Genomic DNA, 25505 nt, shown 5'->3' with positions numbered 1-25505 from the left:
TTAGAGACTATCACTGTAGCTTTGTGGTTTACTGGAAATTAGCTTCGTTGACAAATGCCATCATTGGTTAAGAAAAGCCTTGGCATTGCTGCCCGGAGGAGATTTGATATCAAACTTTCGGCTCCGACCTTGAGGGTGTAAAGTGCTTTGTGATGATGCACATTAGGGGTGGGAACCTCTGGGCACCTCATGATTCAATTTGATTCAGATTCAGAGACCAACTATTTGATTCTTAACCAATCATCAATGCATCTCGATGCAACACTTTTTTATTTACATATCCACACGTGATTTAAAAATCTGAGTTTGTTCAATTTTGACAAACACAGTATTTGTCACACACACGTTTTAATGAAATGTTTTGTCTACCGAGGTTTTATTTTCTAGTCATTCCATGCTTGTCCTTAAACACGCTTGTGAAAGTCACCTTCTCTCACAGTAATCTTCCATGTCAGAGGCTCAGTCATGTTTAAAGGTAGAGAATTGTCTTCTTAGAACATGAAACATGAGGTGGGCAGATGTAATGTGATGAAGTAGATGAACAGCCTATATGTTTTTGCCTAATTATTTTATGTATGTCTCATCAGATCTTGAATGTATATATATATATATATATATATATATATATATATATATATATATATATATATATATATATATATTTTATGTATATATATATACATAAAACTTTTTTTTGGTCTTTTGGCAATTTTTGTGGGCAGTTTTCTGCACTTTTGCCTAAACTCTAAGTTGTTGTCCATTATTCCATCCTCTTTCAGTCACTATGTTTTCTGATTTGTACATGTCTGGAGACAGTAACTTTTAAATAAAAACACTTTTTTTTTAAATAATCAATTATTAACTTATTAGAATCGATGATCAAATCATTCTAGAGTGAATCGCGATACATCTAAGAATCAATTTCTATCTCCACCCCTACTGCACAGCAGACTATGAACATCCACATCATTGAGTAGACAAGGACGCAGATGGAGGAAGCATACTTACAACTAAAGATCTGGGGGAAAGGGCGAGTTGTCACCGACAACTTCCTCTGTGTTTTGCACTGGCATTCTAAAATTCAATATTCTGTAGAAGTAACTTGGAATGTAACACTACATAAAAAAAATGATAGTTCACGGTCTCTAAAAGCAGAAATTATCTGTTTTCTTCCCGGCCTTTGCACATGGAACGTTTCCATTATAGATAATTAGCATCATGACTGGCCTAGATGTTTCTGGAAGTCATGCAGCGGCCGCACAAAGAATGTGATCACAGAGCTCCTTCCTGTTTCTTTTTGTTTCTGGAGTTGACTCATCCCTGTCCCTCGCCCCCGCAGATTCAGAGGCAGTGAGGGGCCAGGGATTCCCCAGAAGGCCAATCCCTTGGAGTCGTTGTGTATATAGAGTACATGTTAGTGTGTGTGCATCAGAAAGCAAAAGTTTGTGAGATTAGCGGGTTTTTTCAGCTACAGAATAGTTAAGAATTCAGCAGCAGCTGGGGAATATTCAGAAGCTTTTTTGTCTTATCAGAATTGTTTTCTTGTCAAATGCTAGAAGCAAGAAAGGGAAGAGACAGAGAAGCGCTTAGAGGAGAGATGAGTTCTACTTGCAGCGAGACATACGACAATCACGAGATGGAAACCCTTTGTGAGTATCTCTTTGGCTGTCTTTTGTGTCTGTGGGGGAGCTCAACTGCTTTAGAGTATTGATCTGCAGAGGCAGGAAGGACAACTGGTTCCCATTAAGTCCAATCAAGTCAAGGCATGAAATATCCATCTCAGATGGGGAATGTAGGAACAGGATGCACAGAAACATCCCTAAAATGTTGCTTGACACATTTGCCCTTCTTTGTTTGCTTTTATATAAATGAAAAACGCATTCTTTAGTTGAAACAAATTGGCTTACTGGGCCTGTATTAAACTTCCACTGTCACTTTGCTTGCTTTTATGGTAGTTGAAAGCAGTAAGGGCTACTTGTTCTCGCCGTCTTTCTACCACTCAGTCTTATGCAGTCGAGCTGCAAGCGTTGGTTGCTTTTGTTAGTCGAAAAGAGACAAAATCTGTCTATTTTATCCTCTTGGGGGTCAGCTTTTTTACTCTGTTAGTACTGTGAAACGCTAACAAAAAAGCATACACAGGCCTGAGTTATTGTAATCTTGAGGTAGCCTGTGTGCAAGCTGGTGGGAGTGAAGTCTTTTACCGTCAACATGTGAAGTTGCTGAAGATATATACACAGATTCATTCACATGTACTGATACGTGCAGGGATTTTAGTCAGAGGCGGGGAAGTGGTGTCTTGGAGGCCACTTCAGGGTGTTGAGATAAACCATCCTCACTCATCACACACATGCTGTTTCCATTTGCACCGCAGGGGAGCAGAGCAACCACAGCAAAAAAAAACATAACAGGAAGTTGTGAACCAAGCCAGCTATCTTCCCTGTAGACATCCAGGCCGAGCCAGATGTTCTTCCTCTTTCCCTTGTCCCTCTTGCTCCTGACTATTCCAACTTTCTCCTTCAACTCTATTTTTCTTTGCCTCCTCTGTGCCTTCCTTCTTCTTCCTTTCTGTCCTTCCTTTAGCTCCCCCCCCCCCCCACCCACCCCCATCCCCCACCTTTCATGGAGGATGTGTCAGCTAAGTCATGGAGGTGATTCTTTTAATCAGCTCCATATGTCCTCTGCCCTGATTTAGCACCTGACCTTTGGGCCTCCCCTATGGGGCTCACTGCATGCCAGTCATCACCACATGTTAGTTCAGTTACCTCTGTTACATGATTTGATGTTACCAACTGTTTGAACGTTTTGAGCTGAAATCACCGTTGTGTTTCAAACGAAGAAAATATGAAACACAGCCAGAATCCCTTTACTTGAGCTTTGCAGAGCAGCATTGAACTAATGACCTCGCTTAAAGAAATTATGACTCAACCAACCTTTTTCTAATTAAAATGTGGAGGACACTTTTATGTGATATTTCGCTTGTACAGCTGTTTTCTGGAATCTGTCAGTGTAGAATTGCCCGTTCTCTTATAAGAATATGTATAATGTAAACAGGAAGCAATTCATACTTATTTTGAAATGTGTCCATAAGAAGATTGTATGCATACACATAAACACATTGCATGCTCCCTGCCTTACACAGGTAATCACCAATCTAATTCTAATTCTTAATTGAATTTATTTTCCATAAATCTTTTACTCAGAGCTTTTTAGCTTCTCAGGAAGACCTCTCATTTGATTTTTGGTTCCCACAAGAGGAAACTGTAACTTCAGTCGCTGCTGGGTCATGAGTTTCACTGACAACATTGTTTATTGTGTAGCGAGAGCTACAGTATATGGTAAATGTTTACTTTGCTAAAAAGAGGCAGCGTGAATGTGTCGGAATTTTTACTCCGAACCCCAAAAAGGCTGTTCTTCAGGCTTGCAGGACAGTAAAAACATTTACTTTACGTACTGTTTTCACACTGAAGATGACAAATTTATGATCCTGATCTCAAGAAAAGATAATCTCCTGAGAGAAAGACCATTGCTGGACTTCATTGCAGTGAATTGACTACCTGATAAAATGTTGTGAGGCTGGTTAGATTACCTGATGTAAACACTAGACAGATGCATTAATGCTTCCATGCACTTACATTCACAACAAAGCTACAGTGAGATTTTACAGGAAGGAAGCATTTTATGCTGAATGCCTTGAGTATGCTGGATGTTGATGGAAAAAAAGTTGAGCCATATCAACAATAAAAAAAATCTCCTGTCAGTCATGATCAACACAATTTTAGAGCCAGAATATTTCTGTAATCATTAAACTAGTCTTAGAGAACATATTACAACATGAATGTATGGAATTAGTGTCACGCAGTCAGCGTGTACTATTGGTAAAGAATACAAATCTCTCTGTTGTGTGTGAACTGGAACACAGGAAGCACACCTGAGCAACACATTGGGTTTTGAAACCACTTTCCTCTGCTTTGCAGCCAGCATTGACCTGTTGTTGAGTATTTCATATTCCTGCAAACTAAGTAGTAGCAACCAAAAACAAATAGAGAAAGCACAACAGCTCAGAGCATGTAAGACCATCAACGACAATTGTCTGTGTTTGGATTGTAGTCAGGAACTCTTCTCTCTAAATGGAGGAGTTTGGGATCTTGGATATGCTCATGTTATTATTTGGTGGGAGTTTGATAGTTTTTAAACTTTAAAACTGCTTCCGGTCTTTATGCTAAGCCAAGTTAACTTATTCTCTTGATGGCTCTAGCTTCACATTTAGCGCAAATATATGAGGGTGGTATAAATCTTCCGATCTAACTCTCAGCAAGAAAACAAATAAGCATATTTCCGCAAATGTCAAGCCATAGGGCCTACCCTTAAGGATGTTTTCTTCTCTTTTCTAAACTTAGACATGTTCTGTTTTAGTCATGGCTTTAGTCATGAGTCAACCATAATGTTGAGGGAGGGAGACTTCTCTGTGTGTTTGTCAATGAGAAAGAGAAAAAGAGAGCACTGTGGAGGATTGAAGGAGGAAGGTGACCATATGCTTTCAGAACACACACACACACACACACACACACACACACACACACACTATCCTAAACTCTCCTCCATGAGACAAAGCAGTGGGAGGGAGAGCATGTAGACACGCAGACACGCAGGGAAGGATATTGCATCTTGTCTTGTGCAAACACACAGGCACACACACACACACACACACACAAAATAAAGGTTCCTGTATTTTGACATGAACACACTCTTCCACTGTCTTTCCTTTTGATTACACTGCACACACATGTTTTTTCCCTAGTGTGTTTAGTCGTGAGATAGTCTGCTATATATCGGCAATGTTCTCTATTCACTTTCTCTGAATGAGGGGTGTGGCTGCCGAATGCCTCCCTAGCCACTTGGGATGGTGGTCATGTGACCGAGCTGTGGGCGTGGCCAGGGGAGCAGCAGCCTCGCCAGCTGGAGCAGTGTGTTTGATTGAGAGAGGAAGAGAGTGTAGGAGAGAGAAGAGAAGGAGAGGAAAGGGTTGGGTGAGTTGTCGATTTTTATGTTTGCCGTGTGCTTTTCTGTGTTACAAGAAAAGCTGTGAAGGATTTTGGAGAAAGGAGATAAAAGGGAAAAAGGGGGGAGGAGAGACTAACAGAAGTGGGGGAGGGATGATTGGTGCGCTGAGGTTGTTCGTGTCAAAGTTAGTTAGCCAGGTGTCTCGTGTGTGCTGTGTAGAGCATGAAGTTTTGAGTAAAAGAGGGGGAATGTGTTTCTGGCAGGAGAGCTGTAGAAAACCCCCAATTTGGCGCGCAGGCAATGTTCTTGTCATTTGTTTTTTTGTTTTTACACTATCATTTGCCTTTGGGGGGGTCAGCCCTCCCCCTCTTCCCCCACACTCTTTTCTTTCCCCCTTTCCATTGTGTCTTCAGTTCTGGAGCATGCATGGATAATCAATCTGCCATAATGGGACAGCTTTTTTGACCAATCAGGGTAGCCCACCATTATTTTTAAAGGTCCGGCTCTCTCTAGTCTTGTCCCCCCCCCCCCTCCCCCTCCCCCTCCTCAGTGTCCCATCAGACAGAGTTTCCAGCCTGACTTTGATCCAGTGCAGTGGATTAACCTCGTGATTTGATATGGACAATCCCTTGTGCCTGCTCTCAGGCAAGGTTGTTTCCACGTTCAAGGAGAGTTAAAGAGTCATAAAGGTCATGTTTTTGCTCTTCCACAGAGGATAGTAAGAACTCCTCTAACTCTTGTCAGTTGCTTCTGGTGTGTTGCGCATAGTCACGTAGCTTTAATTGTGTGCCCTAGAGGCTGGGAAAACCTTTTGAAATATCAAGCCACATGTCCATGTTTTCAGTGCGTCACACTTTCTTTCCCCAGTTTGCAGTACTGTGGCTAAATAGTGGCTCTGTTGAATGCTCTACCAAGAAAACCCAGTCAAGTTTTAGCTCAAGTATTATCAGAGATGTTGTCGTGTAGATGTTCTTGCTTTGCAGCTACCAGCCACATTGCATCTTCATATATTACATGAAAAGGGATCTAACATTACACATTGAGTCTTCAGGAATAAAACGCACTTCAAAACTTCCCTCGAGTTACTGTAACAGCATCCAACAGAGCATTGTTGAATTTTAAGAAAATATTTGGGATTTATTTTCTCACAGTAGTCGGCCAGCAGCCGCCTCATATCTGATTTACCTGAAGCATCATTATGATATGCTTCACAATAGGTGCCGCGCCACTCAGCCATTGTTTGCATGTTGGTAATCGGATCAGTTTGTTGACAGTAAAGTAAATCAATCACCACAGATAAACACTTCGTTAGGAATGTTTGGGACCAGAACAGAAGATTTTTTTTAGTTGTCATTTAACACTTGCTGTGTTATCAGTCCTGTAGTGTCAGATATATTATTATGAAGAAACTTGGAATGTCAAAAAGATATTTTGTGCTGCAGGTGCAGAGATTTCTAACCAGATTCTACAAAGGGATATCCACCCCTGTATAGAATGAACCTGTTGTTCCCAATATGTTTTACAGTTCATTACACTTTTGTCCCATGTTTACCACTATAGTATTTGCCCTGAAGACCGCAGAGTTGAGAGGAGATGAGGCTTGCACATGTCTTATAGTAAACAACCAGATAGTTTGTCTGTTCCAACATTACAGTATGTCTCCATAGTCATCAAGCTAAGTATATCCATGTGTATATAATCTCATGTGGTCTTGTCTTATTTTCCAGTTCCCTTTTTGTAAAATCCAATAGTTTGTCAAAGGAAAAACATTGCTACAAACACATCTGGCACTCTGTGTATCACTCTAACTGCCCAAAGTGGGGGGATGTTTTCTGTTCTACATGTATGTCACAGAAGGGAGGAAGTGAGACATGTCATGTCCTGTTAGGGGTGATGGGTTGTTGGCCAACCAACACTGAAGAGGTGGAGGGTGGTATACACCAGTCTGTGGTGTTCTCATCTATAGCGCTGTGGCAGTATTATGCCCCAAGCAAGGTATTATGGGTCAACAGTCACAGTTTTTTTTAATCCCGGGATGATAATAGGATTTAACAGAATTTTGTCTGCATGGTTATTTACATTAAAATCAATTTCTAAAACTTGTTCATTAATTAAATGAAAGTTCTTAGAACCTTCGTATTGTTTTCCAATTGCGTGCAGTGAGACTTTCAAATGAACGCTTGGTGCCACCACTCGAGATTGGCAACTTTCATTACTCGATGCCAGACCCTTAATCTTTCGGATTTGGTCTGGATTTCCAGGCTAAATTGGTTCCACATTTTATGGACAATTTACTGGTGCAACTCGGAGTAAAAAGACCCTACTTAAAGTGCCAAAGTCAGCTCTGAACAGCATCCACTGTTGAAATTTTTGAATCAGCTGGCCCCTTTCCCACTTCATACTTGGTGGTTGTGTGATTTACTGCGCCATGGGCTGTGTTTGTCCTTTACCATGTACAAGTTCTCCTACCGCAGCTGTAGATGGGTCTGTGCCTCCCCTCCTAGTTCCCCATCCATGTTTCTGAGAAATGTTTGGGCTTTGAGTTGAGCCTGTGGTCGGTCAGCTTACAATACTGAGAGCTGCCCAGAACAGCTGGCTCTTCCAGTTGAACTCGGCACCACAATGAATGCCCTGCTGTTTTGGGCATAGCTTTCTCATTTTTTTGCAGTCTCTGCTTACAACTATCGATCCAAACCGTGCTCACTCAAGTTGTGGTTTGGTACCATTTGTCTTACATCTCATCTCTACCTGGTCATGGCCTTCGCCTCAATGGCCCTCCCCCTACAACTCTTTCTCTCCATCTTCTCTCACTCTTTAAATCTTTTTGAGGTGTTTTGAGAAAGGTCATTATCTACAATACCAGACGTTTCCGTGTGGAGAGAGCTGGATTTCAACAACGAACAAACACCATCTGCTTTGCTCCACGTCAGGCCAGGGGTCACATTCTCAGTGGGCAGACACAAGTGACGAGGCTGAAACATGATGTGGGCCAGTAAAATTCTTCAGATCTTTTCTGAAGTGCCGACGTCTGTTTGTGTCGGCTGGAACTGTCATCGACCTCACCAAACCTCATGACCTTACACAGAGAGGAGTTGTAAAGTTGGAAAACAAGTCAGAATTTTTTAAAGGTCGCGCCATTTTGGTTTGAAAGTAAGGGATTGAATAAGAGGGATTTCCCTCTTAGATGTAGATATGTGATAACCTCCTCTATCCTCCTAGCTCCCTTCTGTCAACCCCATTCTGTCACTTACCTACTGTAAACGCACCATGTTATCTCTCTCAAACAGAGCGCAGTGTAGCATTAAAGCTAGTGTGTGCTCCTTTTCAAACCCATGCATACACTTGACAGGGAAGTCACCATACCAGGCAAAAACTGACAAATCCAGATTTAACATAGACTTTTGTTTTTGAAACAAACTTTGGATTTGTGTTAGGCCCATTATTGGAGCATTACAGGGTGTAGACAAAATTATATTTACACCTCTTGGAAAGGGACTTTGAAAGGAAAAGGAAAATCCAAGATAACACAGCAGCAAACACAGCCACAATATAGTATCATATCCTTTTTGTCAGTTCCTGTCTGACCTATGCAACATAAATCCTTTTTTTGGGGGGGCATTTTTAGGCCTTGATTTTCCCAGGAAAAATAAAGCCATGAAAGGGGTGAGAGGGGGAAGGACATGAAGCAAAGTGCCGCAGGTCGGAGTTGAACACGCAGTCCTGCGTCAAGGAGTACACCTCTTTATGCGTGCGCCTGCTCTTCCAACTGAGCTAACCTGGCCACAACATCTGACTTTTTTTTTTAAACTTTTTTTTTAGCACAGATGATACAAAGTCACGTCTTGTATTTCCTTGAGGACATTTATACCAAATGCCGAGCCATGTCCTAATACTGTAGCTGACAAATGCTTCTCATTGGCATTTAATCCAATATGGGTTGCCTGTGTACCAGTTTTTGAAGTCTCCCAGCTATCATTTTTGGAAGATAATAATTCTATTTGTATGGCTAGGCTGACAACATATTATTTCTTAATAGAGCTCTTTCTGCAAAACACATACAGTACTTATCACTATTACCATCACCGGTACCAGCTGCACTGCACTCAAATGCAGTGTGGGTTTAAGCCATCTATACTCTCTGCATAACAGATTGTCTTATTTTCACAGTAGGGTGTAAGCCATTATTGGCTCACACTGTGTTCCACTAAATGTATTTACTTATTATCAGAAAAATAAGCAATTAAAGTAGGACTGGAAATGGTGGCTGTGTTTACTGGAAACTGAAATGAGAGTGTTTATTGTACCCATGTGCTAAGATGAGACAGTGTTTTCTCATTTTAGACTCATTTTTTTAATGTTTTTACCTGACTTTAGAATTACTCCATAATTTTTTGAGATGATATTAATTTGTGTTAAAATGTGAATCCTGTATCACTGTGAAAAACGTATGGCTGCTAGTCAACTCTTGTGCTGCCTTCTTCTTTCTGGACCCTCCGTTAATTTCATCCAGACTTCAGCAGACATAAAGGTTAACAATATCTTCCCCTTTAGAGCGAGTCACCAAAGGGCCAGTGGAAATGTCATCTCCGGTTAAAAAAAAAAAAAGAGTGGAAAACACACTGGCATAGACACACAGAGATGCACTCAAGGAAGGGAAATATGCAACAGAATTACAACAGGGCAAATACTAAGGAGTTTTACCTAATTGGAGCCATTTTTATTTTTTAAATAACCAAGCTTTCAAAAACAGACATTTTGTAAGAGCTGTCAGTAACTGTGGGTGAGTAGAAGAACAGACATGATACCTTCTCTCCCCAAAGCACAATCCTCTAAGGATTGACTAGACAACCTTTGAACGTGTGCTTAGACAGACTAATGGCAGGGAGGGGAAGAAAACCAAGTACCTTTTTAAGGTACACATTGTTAGCAAAATACACTTTTACATTTGGGTTCTGACCAATCAAACAAGGTACTGTTTGCTCAAAGTTAAATGTATTACAGTTATTGAATTTTGTAGTAAACAACCTCACTAATGACTCACTTGACTGAAAATAACCTGGGGAGTATTGTCCTCTGTACACGCCAACTTTGTGTTTAAGACTTGGACATAATGTGAAGTTGCTTTCCTCAAAAAGTTAAAGTCGAACAACGGAATTTGTCCATTTCATTACTGATTTGGCATTCTGAATTGTGTCAGTACAATTGTAGAGGTCTTATTTCCTTGAGACAGCATCCTGCATGATGGCAGCAAGATTTTCCATGCAGTTCATCATAGAGCTGGAGAAAAACATCAGCATGAGTGTAGCAAGCATATTTGAATGCAGACTTGAAAACAAATTATGGTCAACTATAAAATCCTCCCATGTGGACCAGTTCCTTGTGTAGAGTGTCAGTCATCGACCACACTCATTTAAACAGTTTGGCTCATCAGCTCTAATTACATGTTGTGCATGCCATGAATCTTTTTGTTTCATTCACCCCCAGTTTTCTTTCCCTTTCAGTGGGGCATTTGCCTTAGTGATATTGGCATTGCTTGAGTTGAATAGTAACGTACAAAAAAACAACTTCCTCATATAATTTAAAGCAGGAAGTGGCACTTGTGGATTGTAGGAAACTGAATTTCTTTAGTTTTTAACAAGGCTTCTCATTGAGACAATGAAGCCTTTTGTTTCTGTAGTTTGCACGTTCAAGTTTCAATGAATATTAAATGCAGAGTTGGATGTGATGTGCCTGATGGGAATTTAATGAAAGGCTTGAGAGGGGAATGTGGGGTTATGTGTAAGTCTAGAGTGGAAAGGGGATTGTCGGTTAAACAAAGAAAGAAAATGGTATCTGGTCAAAGAGGAACACTTTGTGTTGGTTTTTCATTTAAAGGAAGTTGGTTTGGTGCTTGAGGATAATGGTTATTGATGTCTGTCAGCTAAATACTTACATGTTACATACTTTTATGAAATATTAACATTATGTATTGCTTTTCCACGAAGGCTAAGGCAAGATGAAAATGCTGCCTCGAAGTAGTTTTTGGGTTGTCTGGTCTCCACTGAGCTATGCTTGTGTTCAAGATTAACAACAATAAATTCTCCTCCATTGTGCTATGTTTTACAAAAAAATTGTTTAGTGTCCAGTATCTCACTTTAAGACTTAAGTTTATCACTTTTGTCCTGCTTAAAAAAATTCAATGGTTACAACTAAGATTTGTTGTCATAGGCTTTGTGTGGTCTTTCAGAAGCTCATCCACACACAATAATTATTTGAATAACTTATTTTGCATTACTGTGCACTGGTTCTGTACATTACGTTTTTTAAGGAATTTGAACAAAAAATAGCCCCTAGGAAACGAAATAAAAGAGTTATTTAGTAATGCACTTCTATAAGGTTTGGGGGACTTACAAGAGACAGATTTAAATCAACACTAAAGCACTTTTCACGCTGTGGTCCCCCTACATTTTGGAAGCAGAATTGTCCTTTACTGCTGTCATAATGTCTCATTCAAACCCCAGATCCGCTACCCAATTTCGCAGACTTGCGTAATATAATGGACAATTCCACATCCAACCTGTACGGTGCCTGTAGTGAGAAAGGTGCTTTACGGTGTTTTTCCATCACATGATACCTGCTCGACTCGCCTTGGCTCAACTTGCCTTTTTCGGTTTTCCATTATGAAAAAAGGCCCTGGTACATGCTAACACATACTTTTTTTTAATACCACCTCTGTTGAGGTACCAAGCGAGCTGAGGCGATACCAAAAGGTGACGTGAAACAAAATTTGTCTGTTGGCTGTGGCAACCGCAAGCGTCAAAAACAATACACCTTTGACGTTCTGTGTGTGTGCGTGTCGCGTTTGGTCACAAAAGTTTCCTGCTGGTAGAGTTTACCTACCTGGTAAATGTCCATTTCTTTAAAACGTTGGGAACGCAGGCTTTCTGTTAAAAAAACCTGATGTCTCCGAGCTAAAGCTGATGACATCATCTGAGTTATTTTCTCAGACCTGACAAAGCTCCCTTCAGAGCCACAGAAAACATCATACATCTTCTTTCATAAGCTGAGCAGTACTCCTTGTCACCAGTTAACTGGCATTCATGTGTAAAATTGGTGGGGTACCCTTTTCAGCCAAACGGTTTCAGTGTGAATGTAAATGTTGTGGTCTGGTCTGCTGGAAAGCCCTCTGTTACAAACAGGAAGCCACCATAATGCAGATAAAACACACGACAGAATTTTTCATAGAGTTACTGTGTGAGTGAAATACAAGCACTTTTCACCAAAAAGACACCAATGGTCTTGTCTTTCAGATAGGACTATACACTGCAGAAAATGAATAAACAATCCTGTGTCATCTTCAGAAATGTAGTAATATATAAATGCCAATAACAAAACTTGAAACAGCCCCCATTCAACTATAAGTGCCCTCAATTATGGATAAAGCAGTCCTCTCTTTGATGGGATCTAACCATTCATGCAAAGAAAAGCCCTGAACCTATTGCCATTCATTAAGCAAAGCTCTCAAAGAGCTAATCCTAAAATGTTGCTTTTGCATGTCACGAGACCAAAACAACTCCTCTGCCTACAGTGGTTTGTCTATTGAAAGCAAGCCTCACACATAATCTGTCCACAGTTTAATAAAATTTGTCTTCATTTGGAGATTTTGTATTGAAGAAGGGGGAGAGCAGCAGGTGGCCAAATATTTGATGGTTACTCATTGAGAGGTCAGTTTAGGTGGATTGATGCACACGTCTGCACAGATCCGATTAACCATATTCATTTGAATGAACTGTGCACCCCACTGACTTCTTTTTGGCATCAGTTAAATGAAACGCTGCTCTTCGAAGGAATTGTTTTCCAGTTGTTCTATTTTGATTCACCCGTCTCTTATAAGAACAGTTGGGATTCAACGGCCGAGGCCACTGAGTTGTCATCTGAGTCATACTGTAAATATGTAAGGAAGTTACTCATCCAGTTCGCCCTGACAAAGGTTAACACTGCTTTCTTTGTGGAACATCTTAAGGCTTGAATGCAGATTGGACTCATGTTGTGGATTTAAATGGCAGAACGGTCACCCTGATAGATGGGGCATATAAATAATAAGATGACTGTGAATGGCCAACTGATCCTTAGCCCTGAGAATGAAATATTAAGGAAGTAGCGCAGATGAAAATGAAAGCGCTAAGTTGAATTATTCAAGCAAGAGAAGTAGGGTAAGGCAATATTTTCATATCGTGACATAAGGCTAGATATCGTCTTAGTATTTTGGATATCATAAATATGGCATAAGTGTGAACTTTTCCTGGTTTTACAGGCTGCATTACAGTAAAGTGATGTAATTGTCTGAACGTATTCTTTTATTTCCAATAGCCACAAAATCTTGATAATTTATCTACAATATATATTATATTTTATAAAGCACCATTGTCAACCCCTACAAAATCCTTACAATATCAACATGGAGGTATTTGGTCAAGAATATCGTGACATCAGATTTTTCTCCATATCTCCCAGCCCTAAAGAGAATTGGATATCAAAGCAACCGGCTGGTTGAGGTTTTCGACTGTCTTTGCGCTGCCAATACGTTCTTCGATTTACTGTTGCTTGTATTTGTGTGTGTCTCTCATTTGCCAGTTCTTGTTACTACGGTTTTTGTATTTGCCTCTGCTACACTGTGACTGTTTGTCTATTTGTAGAGAGCAGCCATGCGAGCCAGCAGATGGCCGAGTGGGCCGGCATTGTCATGGTGCCCAGGAGGAGGCAGTTTGGCTGCAGACCAGGAGTGTGTAATTAGAGCTAATCTGCATTATGTCATACAATAAACTACTGATGCAATCAGGGCTTAATGCAATATAAGTTCAGTGCAGGGGTTAGCCGAATGACATTATGAAAACATTTGCAAACACAATCTCACAGGCTAAAGATAAATTCATCAAAATATCTCAGGATTAGTGTATCCCTTTCCAAGATGCTGCATTCCTGTGTCATGCTTCTTGATGACAGCGATGCAGCTCTAAATCAATTTGAGTCCACCGTGAACAGGAGGTTCAGGTTATAGCATGGATTGAACTGTACTTAAATAATGTCCTAGCATGAAGGGAAATTGCCTCTTTGGCTTTTGAAGCTATTGTGCAAAACCAAAATATTGTATGCTAGTCATGTATTGACTGATGATAGGCACAGGTGGAATAGATCTTTTTTTTTTATTCCCCCCCCCCCAAGATTTCAGCAATGGAATTGTTGAGTTTAAGCCAAGCCACGTGTGAAATCACAGCACAGTTCAACAGTCAACCAGTAGAATGTCTGAGGATTAAAAGTTGGAAAGATTGACGGCTACTGTAGAGGCGTTGGTGGTGTGGTACCCTTCCTCATGGCCCACAATTGTAGCTTGGAGGAGAAGAAAAAAGTATCGAGTTCAGCTGGCTCGTCAATACTCCCAGGGTGAAATTGTTCTCTAACATCCCACATGTTAGTGGACATGTGGGAAGTAGAAAAGACTGATCATACACTCTGATCCAATCACATTGTTTAATTAAGAAGTGGTTGCACGGAATCCTTTAAGATTTCAACTTTCAACCTCAGTGTGTTCCTGTTTCCTGTGAGACGAGTCCCAGTTGTCCCCTTAAATTAAAAAAGCCCCGACAGTGCTACAAGGACTGCACAAAGTGGTTATTACAGTAGCAACACTTTTCCTAGGACACAGTCACAGAAAGCCAAAGTAGTTGTTTTCTTGTGGAAAGTCTGTACTTCATAGTTGCAGTAAAAGCTAGGAAATTGATACTCTTAGTAAGATCGCATGCCTCTCAAACCCTTCCTCTGTCTCCTGCACCTCCATCTTACACTTTTCAACTTATTTTAAGGCCCATTAAAGCAAAACTGACTAGAAAAGTAAGATATCAGTGCTGCATTTATAGTCTTATCACCAATGTTGCAAAAACAAGTGTCAATGTCAGACAGACGTATCAAAAGCACAAAGCATTTATGTTCCACAGCAAAAAGTTTACAGATGATATTGCCTTGAACTCTCACTTCTTCTCTGTTGTTTGAGAAAAATCAACCCAAAACAGAGCCTAAACTATTACAGCTACAGTTTAGCATGTCTGTGTCAGGATGGCTCCACTCAGCTTCAGGTATTATGTGTCTGTGGTTTGTAGTGTCTATGACTGCAAGCCTCACACAGACAATACCACAAGTTTCTGTCACGGCACAGGAAATGTTGTCTCCTCCTACATTTAGAAGTGTGAGGTTGTGCTGCTTCAAGCCGTACCAGCACATTTGGCAGAGTTGCAGTACCTTGGCAAACAGTCTTTGTCTTCTACGTAACAATTGATCCGCCTTAAAGTGAGGTAAGCTATTATTTGTAGTTACAATTTTATCCCAACAAGGTCTGTTCATGTTCTCTTCCTAATTATTTTAGGGTTATAAATTTTTCCTCTTATTGACAGATGCTCTGTTTCACTGTGGTTCCGTCATTTATTTCTGAAAATTCAGAATTTCTTTTGTGGGCTGTGCTGCTAACATGAAGTAGAAATGTATGCAACATTAAGGAGCAGATGTGTGCCTGTTCCCATATGATTTACTGGTTAGTTTTATGGTTGAGTGTATGCACTGGAGCAAGAAAGACCACTGGGAATGGAAAACAACAAATCTTTATTAAACAGCTATGGGATAGTTTATCTTGTTATTTTATGTGTGCATGCACATCTGCACATGTCTCCCTGCTCGCACAAGAGTTTTTGGCAGACTAGAGATTATCACCTTTCAATGGTTTCTTGTACAAAGGCGGGTGCTCATTCATGTGAATTTTAAGTCTGGTGTATCCTGTTTCACACAGGAAACTAACTGCTCAGATCAGTTTATTCTATGGTCCTCACACTGAGCTTGGTGTACCCTGTAATTTATGTGATTCCACCTATATTTGTGTACGGGGTCATGCAGTTGCTTTTTTTGTGATTCATACTTTATTTATACAGTTACGTTTTTAAATTACTGCATACATTTTTATTACCACTGCTAAAAAGCATGATTTATGCTTGCATATCCAATATAAATCAAAACATACTTTTACATCTCTTTCATTTGTCTTTCCACTTTAATCCCTTGCATCCCTCAGGGTCAGAGGTCAGTCTGAGCCACAGCAACATGTCGGAGTCCACCAAGCCCCACCACCCCAACCCACAAGGTAAGGGGGAGAAGACTCATGGCAGCGACTTCAGCTACGTGGGCATTGATGCCATCCTGGAGCAGATGAGGAGGAAGGCCATGAAACAGGGCTTCGAGCTCAACATTATGGTCGTGGGTGAGTCTGAAATTTACACATTTATTTCAAAACATACCAAAAACAGTCCCAAAGTTTCACTTTTTTCCTGTAATTTGAGTCCATGCAGAAAATGTAGCCACTCCAAACATGGTCATGGTCAGGATTTTGACTCACAGGTTTCCTTGCTCTTTCCAATTTGGTGGGGTGCACCATGTCGAATCTTCAGAAAGTATTCAGTCCCCTTGACTTGCCTTTGTACTATTATTTTCCCACACATTATGTTAATATGCAGAAAAATTGCAATATTCCTTCATTTAATTCAACCTGATCTCATAGAATTCCGTAAAATGAACACGGCCCCTTAACTCAAAATCTGTGGCAGTTTCACAGAATTGCCAAAGATTCCGTGATTGGCCCACGAAAGAAATCCGTACAACAAACACAGCCACTTAAGTTGAGGTCGTGGGTGGGCTTACGGTTCCGTGACATGCGGGAAGAATGGTACGGATTGGTTTAGGAAAAGTAGAAAGGGACTTTAGGAAACATTACGCGTAGGACACGATCCCTGGTCTCCTGGGTGAAACTCCTTTTGTTTGACCCATCCACCACCCCAACAAACCTATTTATGCAGATTTTCGGACTTTCATACCACTCGCTTCCATAGTGCTACGTCATCCTCTCGTTGACTTTACATTGACATTGTTTTCCGTGGTGGCCACACAGACTTTTCACACATTCCGTGACACCACCACGTAATGTAGTGTTAAGAGTTTGCGATCATTTCACAGAATTCTGTGAGACCAGGCTTCTTAATTATGCTTTAGTTGCCATGAGTAAGTATTGTGGAAGAGAATGAAACTGTTATCCGTGGGAAACGTGCTAATGCTAAATTAAAGCATATCAAAATATATTTTGTATGAGAAAAGTTGGTAGATAGCAAGTAGGAGTGTGTGTAATTTCCCATCCAGCTTGACCTTGAGTATGCCTTTGTGTTAGATTTGGATACAAATCCTAAAGTCTAAACTGACACAGATGTAGCAGAGAAGACTTGAGGCTGTAAATGCATCCAAATATTTACAACAGTTATTGACTTCGTACTGAATTCAGCAAAAATATCAGGTGGTAAGCATTTAAAACAGTTTCAATGCAGGCAGCAGCTACACAAAATACAGAACAAAGCCCATAAAACAGGATCCCGTACACAGCATGCTTAGTTTGCAAATTCTCTGAAGTGTTTCTTTTGCTACAGTTATCTTTCAACTTTTCCTTGACTGCATCCTTTGATGCAATCTAAATACATATTACTCAACAAGAATATGTTGAAATGCCTCAGCTACATCCCGCCTTGGTGTTTATGTGTGGATCATATTTCCATGGTGGTAGTTAAATAATCAGATTCCATGCCCTGCAGGACAGTATTTCGTTCTCACAGCTAGAGATGGCAGAACTCCAAGGAAAACTAATAGTGTTCATCAAAAAAGACACGTTGATTTATATATCTAGGGGAATAAAGTGAAAGTGCAAGCTTTTTAGTGAGAATGGCAATGACTTAGTGAATGTTCTAAGTTATCCACGCACTAACTGCACATTTCTCCATAACGCCAACATGTATCCACTTGTATTGCTCTCACACTTCAAGGATAAATGAAACGTGTTTGGAAATTATTCTCTCACACTATGACAACCCGAGCAGGATACAAAATAGTTTTCAGAATGATGAGTTTAAACCTGCGTGTATGATGTTTGATTGCCAAAAGGAGCTAACATACCATGCTATAACTACGTATCAAGTTTATCTGGGTAATGCATTGGCAGATAGTTGCCTAACTCTTTGTTGGAGTTCTATTTCTCACTGTAAAGGCCAGTATTGACCTGCCTTTTGTGCCCGAAAATAGGCTCAAAAGGCAAGCAATCCCTTTAGGTAGTAATTAGATGTTTGACGGTCTCCAGACACCAGGATTCTTGAAATTGTACAAGTATGGTGTTCACCCTTTTTAAAATGCAACAGTATGCAATATTTAAGATACCTATTTTTTGCTGTAGGTTTGATGAGCTTTCTGTACCTTAACTTTGTTAGATTCTTCCTTGCCTATGTATATGAGTTTTAAGAAGAATGCCAGGAAATTTAAAACTAGAGCATCTATTTTTCTATTGAAGTTTCTAACAGAAACTTTGGCCGACAAGCTTGTCGCTGGTGTGTTAAGTGTGAAAGGTTAGAGAAGATGTGGTCTTGGCTGTGTCCATTGTGGTCTCCTAAGAGATGCATTTGCTTAATCCTTGCCCTCAGCCAGCTGACCTTTTGATTTCCACCATACAGAGAGGGCAGCCAGGGTGGGTCAGTGAGAGAGAAAATGTGTGGGTAATGCATGAAACTGACAGAATCTAGAGTGTGTGAAAGGGCAAGTGTGTAACAGAGAGAGAGAGTGGTGGAAAAGGCCGCCCTGGGTGTAAAGAGGGCCTGACAGCAATACTCCACATGCCACCGTGGTTGCCCAAATGTGCTGTGAACAGAGAAATATGGAGGTAAATGAAACAGCCCAGAGACGGAAGTACTAAAGTTGAATTAACATTTAGATTACCACTATGTTTTCTATCCATCTTTTCCAAGGACCACATAAACAAGAAATGTCATGCATTTATAAAGTAATTTTGTAAAACTCAGTTTGCAGAAAAACTTCAAGTTACTCTTTGTCTTGTATTTTGAAAGCACATTTTTCTATAAAGGGTATATTTAATTGGGGTCACACAGTAGATAAAAATGAAATTGGTCATGATTTGATTACCAAAGGTGATTTGTCACAGAGGTAGTCAGTGTGCGCAGTCTAAAAGTGTTTATTAGAAATGCTGGATTGTTCATCCCCTAGTGATTTGAGCGCAGTAGAACGGCAATTAATTACCATATTACCTTGCGTAGAGTACTTTGGAGGCACTGAGCAGCACGGCAGGGAGTGTGTGAGCTGGGCAACGGCTGATGATCTTTTGTTTGGTTTTGGTTGTTCTCGCAGCTCAGGACTGCTGAGATATAACGTTCTCTACTGAGTTCTCTACTGTTCTTCTACAGCTGAGTTCTGTACTGTTCTTTGTGTGTCTAAATAGCTCTGAAGAAGGTGTGTGTGTGTGTGTGTGTGTGTGTGTGTGTGTGTGTGTGTGTGTGTGTGTGTGTGTGTTCCACAGCTTGCGTGTCTGATCTTGCAACTGTCCTGCTATGCTTATTGTCTAATGACATACACACTCACTTTAGAATCCATATATTGAAGATGGTGTCATGTGCATATTCGGTCTCACTGTTTTTGTGAGAAAAAGCCTTTCAGAAACTCTTATGTTAGGGTTAAATGAGGTTCTTGTCCTTGTGACTGTCAGTTTCTCTAACTGTGATTTCCTGATCAGGGCAAAGCGGCCTTGGAAAGTCCACTCTGATGAACACCCTGTTCAAATCCAAAGTGAGCCGTAAGTCGGTGCAGCCGAACCCAGAGGAGAGGATCCCCAAGACTATTGAGATCAAATCCATCAGTCACGGTTAGCCAATGTTCATGTTTTTTAGCCTACATCCAAAATATATACAGTATTAACAATGTGTTTCCTCCTGCACTTTCATATTACTGATTTGTTTCTTTCTGTATAGTGGGGCTCAAAAGTTTGGGCACCCCAGGTAAAAATTTGTATTAATGTGCATAAAGAAGCCAAGAAAAGATGACAAAATCTCCATAAGGCATCAAATGACAGATTAAACATTTGTGTTATGTCACAAAAAGTTAGATTTTATTTTCGTCATTTACGCTTTCAAAATAACAGAAAACTAAAAAATTGCGTCTGTAAAAATTTGGGCACCCAGCAGAGTTTATAGTATGCACCGCCCCCTTTGGAAAGCTGAGACCTGAAGATTTAATGGATTGTCCTCAGTTATCATCTGGAAAGACCAGGTGATGTCAATCTTAAGGTTTTAAATGCCCAGACCCATCTGACCTTGCCCCAACAATCGGCACCATGGGTTCTTCTAAGCAGTTGTCTAGAAAATTGAAACTGAAAATAGTTGACGCTCACAAAGCAGTAGAAGGCTATAAGAAGATTGCAACGTGTTTTCAGATCCCAATATCCTCTGTTCGGAATGTAATTAAGAAATGCCAGTCATCAGAAACAGTGGAAGTTAAAGCAAGATCTGGAAGACCAAGAAAAACAGCTCACAGGATTTTGAGAAAAGCAAATCCATCCCACGTTTGACTGCACGATCCATCCAGAAAGACCTGGCAGACACTGGAGTTGTGATACATCATTCCCCTAAAAAGAGATACTTGTACAAATATGGTCTTCATGGAAGAGTCATCAGAAGAAAACCTCTTCTACGTCCTTACCACAAAAATCAGCGTTTGAAGTTTGCAAATGAACATATAGACAAGCCTGTTGCAATGTGGAAATAATAATAATAATAATAATAATACATTTTATTTAACAGCGCCTTTCTAACACTCAAGGACGCTTTATAGACAATAACATTTTTAAAATAGATTAAAAAATAAACAAAATAGAACTTGACGGAATGAGCATGAGAAGAAAGGGCACAGAATTTAATGAAAAGAACCTCTGTCCAACTGATAAGTATGGGGGTGGATGTTTTAGGGTTGTATTGCAGCCAGGGGCACAGGAAACATTTCACGAGTAAAGGAAAAATGGATTCATAAAATTTCAGCAAATTTTGGACGCTAACTTGATGCCATCTGTGAAAAAGCTGAAGTTAAAGAGAGGATGGCTTCTACATATGGATAATGATCCTAAACACACCTCAAAATCCACGGTGCATTACATCAAGGTGCGTAAACTGAAGGTTTTGCCATGGCCTTCACAATCTCCTGACTTCAACATAATTGAATATCTATGGATAGACCCTAAAAAAGCAGTGCGTGACAGACAGCCTGGAAATCTTAAAGAACTGGAAGACTTTCGGAAGGAAGAATGGGTGAAGGTACCTCAAACAAAATTGAAAGACTCTTGGAAGTACAAGAAGCATTTCCAAGCTGTGTTACTTGTCAAAGGGGGCAGTACAAGGTATTAACTCTGCAGGCTGCCCAAACTTTTGCAGATGTCATTTTTTTGTTTTCTGTTATTTTGAAAGTGTAAATGATGGAAATAAAATCAAACTTTTTGTGACATATAATATGAATGTCTAATCTGTAATTTGATGCCTTTTGGAGGTTTTTCCATCTTTTCTTGGCTTCTTTATTTGCATTTATACATTTTTTTTTTTGATCTGGGGTGCCCAAACTTTCGAGCCCCACTGTGTCAAAAATAACTACTAATGTAACTACTAATTATATATTTCCTTTGTCCAGATATTGAGGAGAAAGGAGTTAGGATGAAGCTGACAGTAATTGACACTCCAGGCTTTGGGGATCAGATTAACAATGAAAACTGGTGAGCTCAGTTTACTTTATCTGAAGGCCTCTGTAGCTGTGACCTTTGTTGTTTCCATCATTGCATTTGTATGGTCACTCATTCATTCTGACTTGTTTATCAAAGCCAAAGTTCAGTGTTTCATCTAAATAACATTGCAATTTTATGTTTGTATATAATATAATTTCATACAACAATATGCAATTTTATTAGTGTTTTAAAAAATTGCATATTCTATAGCATATAATATATATAAGCAATATAAAAGTTTCCTGCTCCTGCAACCTGGAATATGTTACAGAAATCCATGAATGAGCTGGTCTCATTGGTTGCTTTAAAGAAGATGTTAATTGACTTGGGGGCAGCCACATCTGGCTGTAGATGTTTTGCCTGTAGTGTTTAGGATTGTGGTTGACTTTGAAAAAATTGCCGATTCAGTTGTTTTATGTTTTTAGTGTTTGTGTTTATGTGTGGTTGTACTGTTGCCTGTCTTGGCCAGTACAAAAAGAGATTTTAAATCTCGATGAGTCTTTTCCTGGTTAAATAAAGGTAAAATAAAAAAATGTTTTGTTTTCCAGAACATGGCGAATCACATTCTTTGAATATAGAGTGCAATGATTCACAACATAACCCTACATGAAACCACACTATTCATCACTACAATTCTTCAGTTACTGCCGCTGCTTCAATAACTGTAAGCCAGAGGTTTGGACTGTGAGCTGATACGAATTTAGCTTCTCTTTCCTGTTTTGTCAGCTGGCAGCCCATTATGAAGTTCATTAATGACCAGTATGAAGCCTACCTGCAGGAGGAAATAAACATCAACAGGAAGAAGAGGATCCCAGACTCCAGGGTGCACTGCTGCATATACTTCATACCTCCCACAGGCCACTGGTAAGATTACACATACAAGAGACATGCACTCTTGTAAATAAGTCCCCCACTTTTTGCTCTTCCTTCTACCAGCTACCACAGCTGCAGAGTCTAATCAGGCCTTTTGGGAATCTCCCCTAACCCATTGTCTGTCCATAGCTTTTTAACCACATCCTTCTGCAGCCTTCTTCTTTTTCTTCTCTATCATCTCTCTCTTATGTGACCACATGTGGAAGTCATTCCCTCCTCAGTAACACGGAATATCACTTGAAGAGTCAGATTTTACAATGAAACACAATGACTAACAGTTCTCATAGAATAGAAAGACAGGGAAACAATTAGAAAGTGCCTTTTTTTGAGTGAATTGAGTGGGATACATTGTAGTGGTTAAGGATTGTAGTGGCTAACCTTTGTTTGTTAAAGGCTTACTGATTAATGCATTTACCACTACTATGTATGAAATTGAGTGGCCTTAACATGTTTCAATGTTCTGCCAACCTTCTAATCCTTAGAATCACTACGCTTGAAAGTGTTTTCCCATTGAATTGAATTTAAAAAAGCGATACATCAGGATTTGATTATTAATTCCAGTGCCTTGATCATTTATCTGGAACATGTTGTTAAAACAGAGAGCTATGGGACATCAAGTGGTTTACAGATCCATTTCCAATGGAGTCCGACGTGGTCAGAGACTAGCACATATCAATGTACCTTAAGAAATCTTATAGAGGAATCTATGGATTGTATACATGCAAATAAAAGCACTCAAACCAACCATGCACACATTTACTAACCATCTGAGTGCATATTTCTGTTACAGCTCCATCCACTGCTGCTTCATATTTCTGCACACTAGTAACTCAACAGTTGTCCACTTAAACGTTCTCTCTGTGAATGGGGGATGACATGTGTGTGTCTGGGCGTCCTGCTGTTTGACAGGCCCCCTCATCAACTGCTCATGTCACCACAGCTGCAGCTTCCGAGAATGTGTGTTTGTGTGTATCCCTGTTTGTGTAAAGAAGTGCCTGTAGTGGGCTCAAGCGGGTAGTAGTCATGCTAACGCTTGTGTGGATGCTCCGAATTTGTTGGACTTAAAAGAAGGAACATACATCACATATTTGTAATTACATTTTCTATACACCCCAAAATTAAAAAAATAAACATAACATTTAATGTGGGACGAACTTGTTATCTTCCCACAGAAATCAATTGGTGGAAAAAATGAAAGCCAGCATGAATGAAAAAACATGTTCTGTCATTAATCTTTTTGCTTATTTTCCCTTTTTCATTTCCCATAGTATCACCAGTTGTAAGTTTTAAATCCGGTTCTGTAACCAATTGCACAGACATGGCTCCTCTGCCATGTTAAGGCAGTCCAAGTATGACAGGCAGGAAAACGATGACAGAACTTCTCTGGTAGCTCTTGTAGGCGTCTATCATTAGAAATATGCTGTTTTCTTTTCCGATGGTCTTTTTGACTGAAGCGTTTTAAACAGCAGTTAGTATTTATCAAGGCTCTAATGTAATTTGCATGTCACCATTTTGCATTTCAGTTGCTTCTGTGGTTTCAGATAGATGAACCACCCTCAGTGAAGCACAACACACTCATGGCATCGGTCATGGTTTTATGTTTTTACTGTTTGTGTGTATATTGTGTTTGTGTGTATGTGTGGTTGTACTGCTGCCTGTCTTTGCCAGTACAAAAAGAGATTTAAAATCTCAATGACTCTTTTCCTGGTTAAATAAAGGTAAAATTAGACAATTAAAAAAGCCATCTCCGGTAATGGAACGGTTAGCCTCATTGTTTCCTCGCTGGGAGGTCTTGTTACCTCATTTAACAGAAAAAAGAAGTTTGAACTTTGGGTTTTATCAGCTCAGAGCTGGTTTTTATCTATTATATAGAAGAAGGAAGGAAGGAAGGAAGAACTACTGCTGTGGATGTCCATGTGTTCATATGCAAAGATACATGTGTACACATGAAATTGTGCATGTATTCTCAGTCATGCATATGGCACAGCTCACATGCCAATTTGTACGTTCCTGCATATGTACATAGGCAGATTATGTATAAGGTTACGTAAATTATATTTGATAAATATTCACACTGAGAGACATCCACCTTTTGTCTTTTTTTCCTTGCAATCCTACCTCTGCATGCATATGCCAGTTGTCCCGTCAGCATGTAAAATGCATGAAGACATAGTAATGGGTGGTTGAATACGCTGCTTACTGTGTCTTTTCTCTTTACCTTTGTGCAGCTCTGTTTCTCCCTTGCCTTGTCTCGCATCATGTAACACATGCTCCCCTGTGTTTCATCCTGTGGTCATGATGGCGTGCTTGTCAGTCACTGTGGAGAGTCAGCCAGGCCTCTTCTCCAGCTGCCCCTGGGTCTTTGAACCAGACTGGCCTGGCTTGGCTGGGGCTAATTGGAGGGCAGAGCAGACAGCATGAGGGGAGTCTGTCTCGAGGAGCGACTGGAGGCAACATAGAGGCACAGAGCAAAAGGAAACATACAGGGAATAGAACAGCAGTGTAGAGTGATGTTAGGACAGGGGTATTCAGTTCTTCACCAGGCACAATTATAAGGCTGCTATGGGAGTAAAATGAAAACAAACATGGAGAATATATTTTGTCCAAATTTCAATTGAGAAGAATACAAGAGACAAATGGGAGATGGCAAACAAAAAGCTGCATTAGACTGTTTTATGCATTAACCCTTTAACTTAATTAATGTGCAAAGTCTTTCTTATTTTACTGAAATTGCACCTCTGAGACTGTAATAGGAATAATGAGTATAGAAAATAAACGGCAGCATAGGTTAATAGAATACAATAAGTGTCAACATGAGAAACCCGGGTGAACAGAATGTATTGGAACAGACAATGATTGCCCCCTAGTGGTTACTGTTTCATTATATTCATTTTAGGAATCCAATGCCATAACTTTCTGTAGATTTGTTTCTGTGCCACAGGGGAAAAAAAATAATGTTAAAGGTTTAGTGCACAAA

General features: G+C 40.0%; 1 protein-coding gene across 8 annotated transcripts in view; it reads left to right on the top strand.

Moving 5' to 3' along the window:
• Positions 1-25505, top strand: part of sept9b (septin 9b) — a 73944-nt gene that overhangs the window by 38604 nt on the left and 9835 nt on the right. For 5 of the 8 annotated variants that reach the window (XM_034896951.1, XM_034896958.1, XM_034896925.1 and 2 more), the window contains exons 3-6: positions 16094-16279; positions 19628-19756; positions 21565-21646; positions 22382-22519. In XM_034896951.1, coding sequence (XP_034752842.1) covers positions 16094-16279; positions 19628-19756; positions 21565-21646; positions 22382-22519 — 535 coding nt within the window. Of the gene's footprint in view, positions 1-1402; positions 1650-4816; positions 5028-15199; positions 15327-16093; positions 16280-19627; positions 19757-21564; positions 21647-22381; positions 22520-25505 lie in introns of those variants that run through there. The other 3 variants (XM_034896963.1, XM_034896971.1, XM_034896978.1) reach the window with 3 other exon arrangements.

The sequence above is a fragment of the Etheostoma cragini genome, chromosome 2, assembly GCF_013103735.1.
Source record: "Etheostoma cragini isolate CJK2018 chromosome 2, CSU_Ecrag_1.0, whole genome shotgun sequence".
Taxonomy (NCBI): Eukaryota; Metazoa; Chordata; class Actinopteri; order Perciformes; family Percidae; genus Etheostoma; species Etheostoma cragini.
The sequence above is the reverse complement of the archived record's forward strand: the minus strand, read 5'-3'. Positions and strand labels throughout refer to the sequence as shown.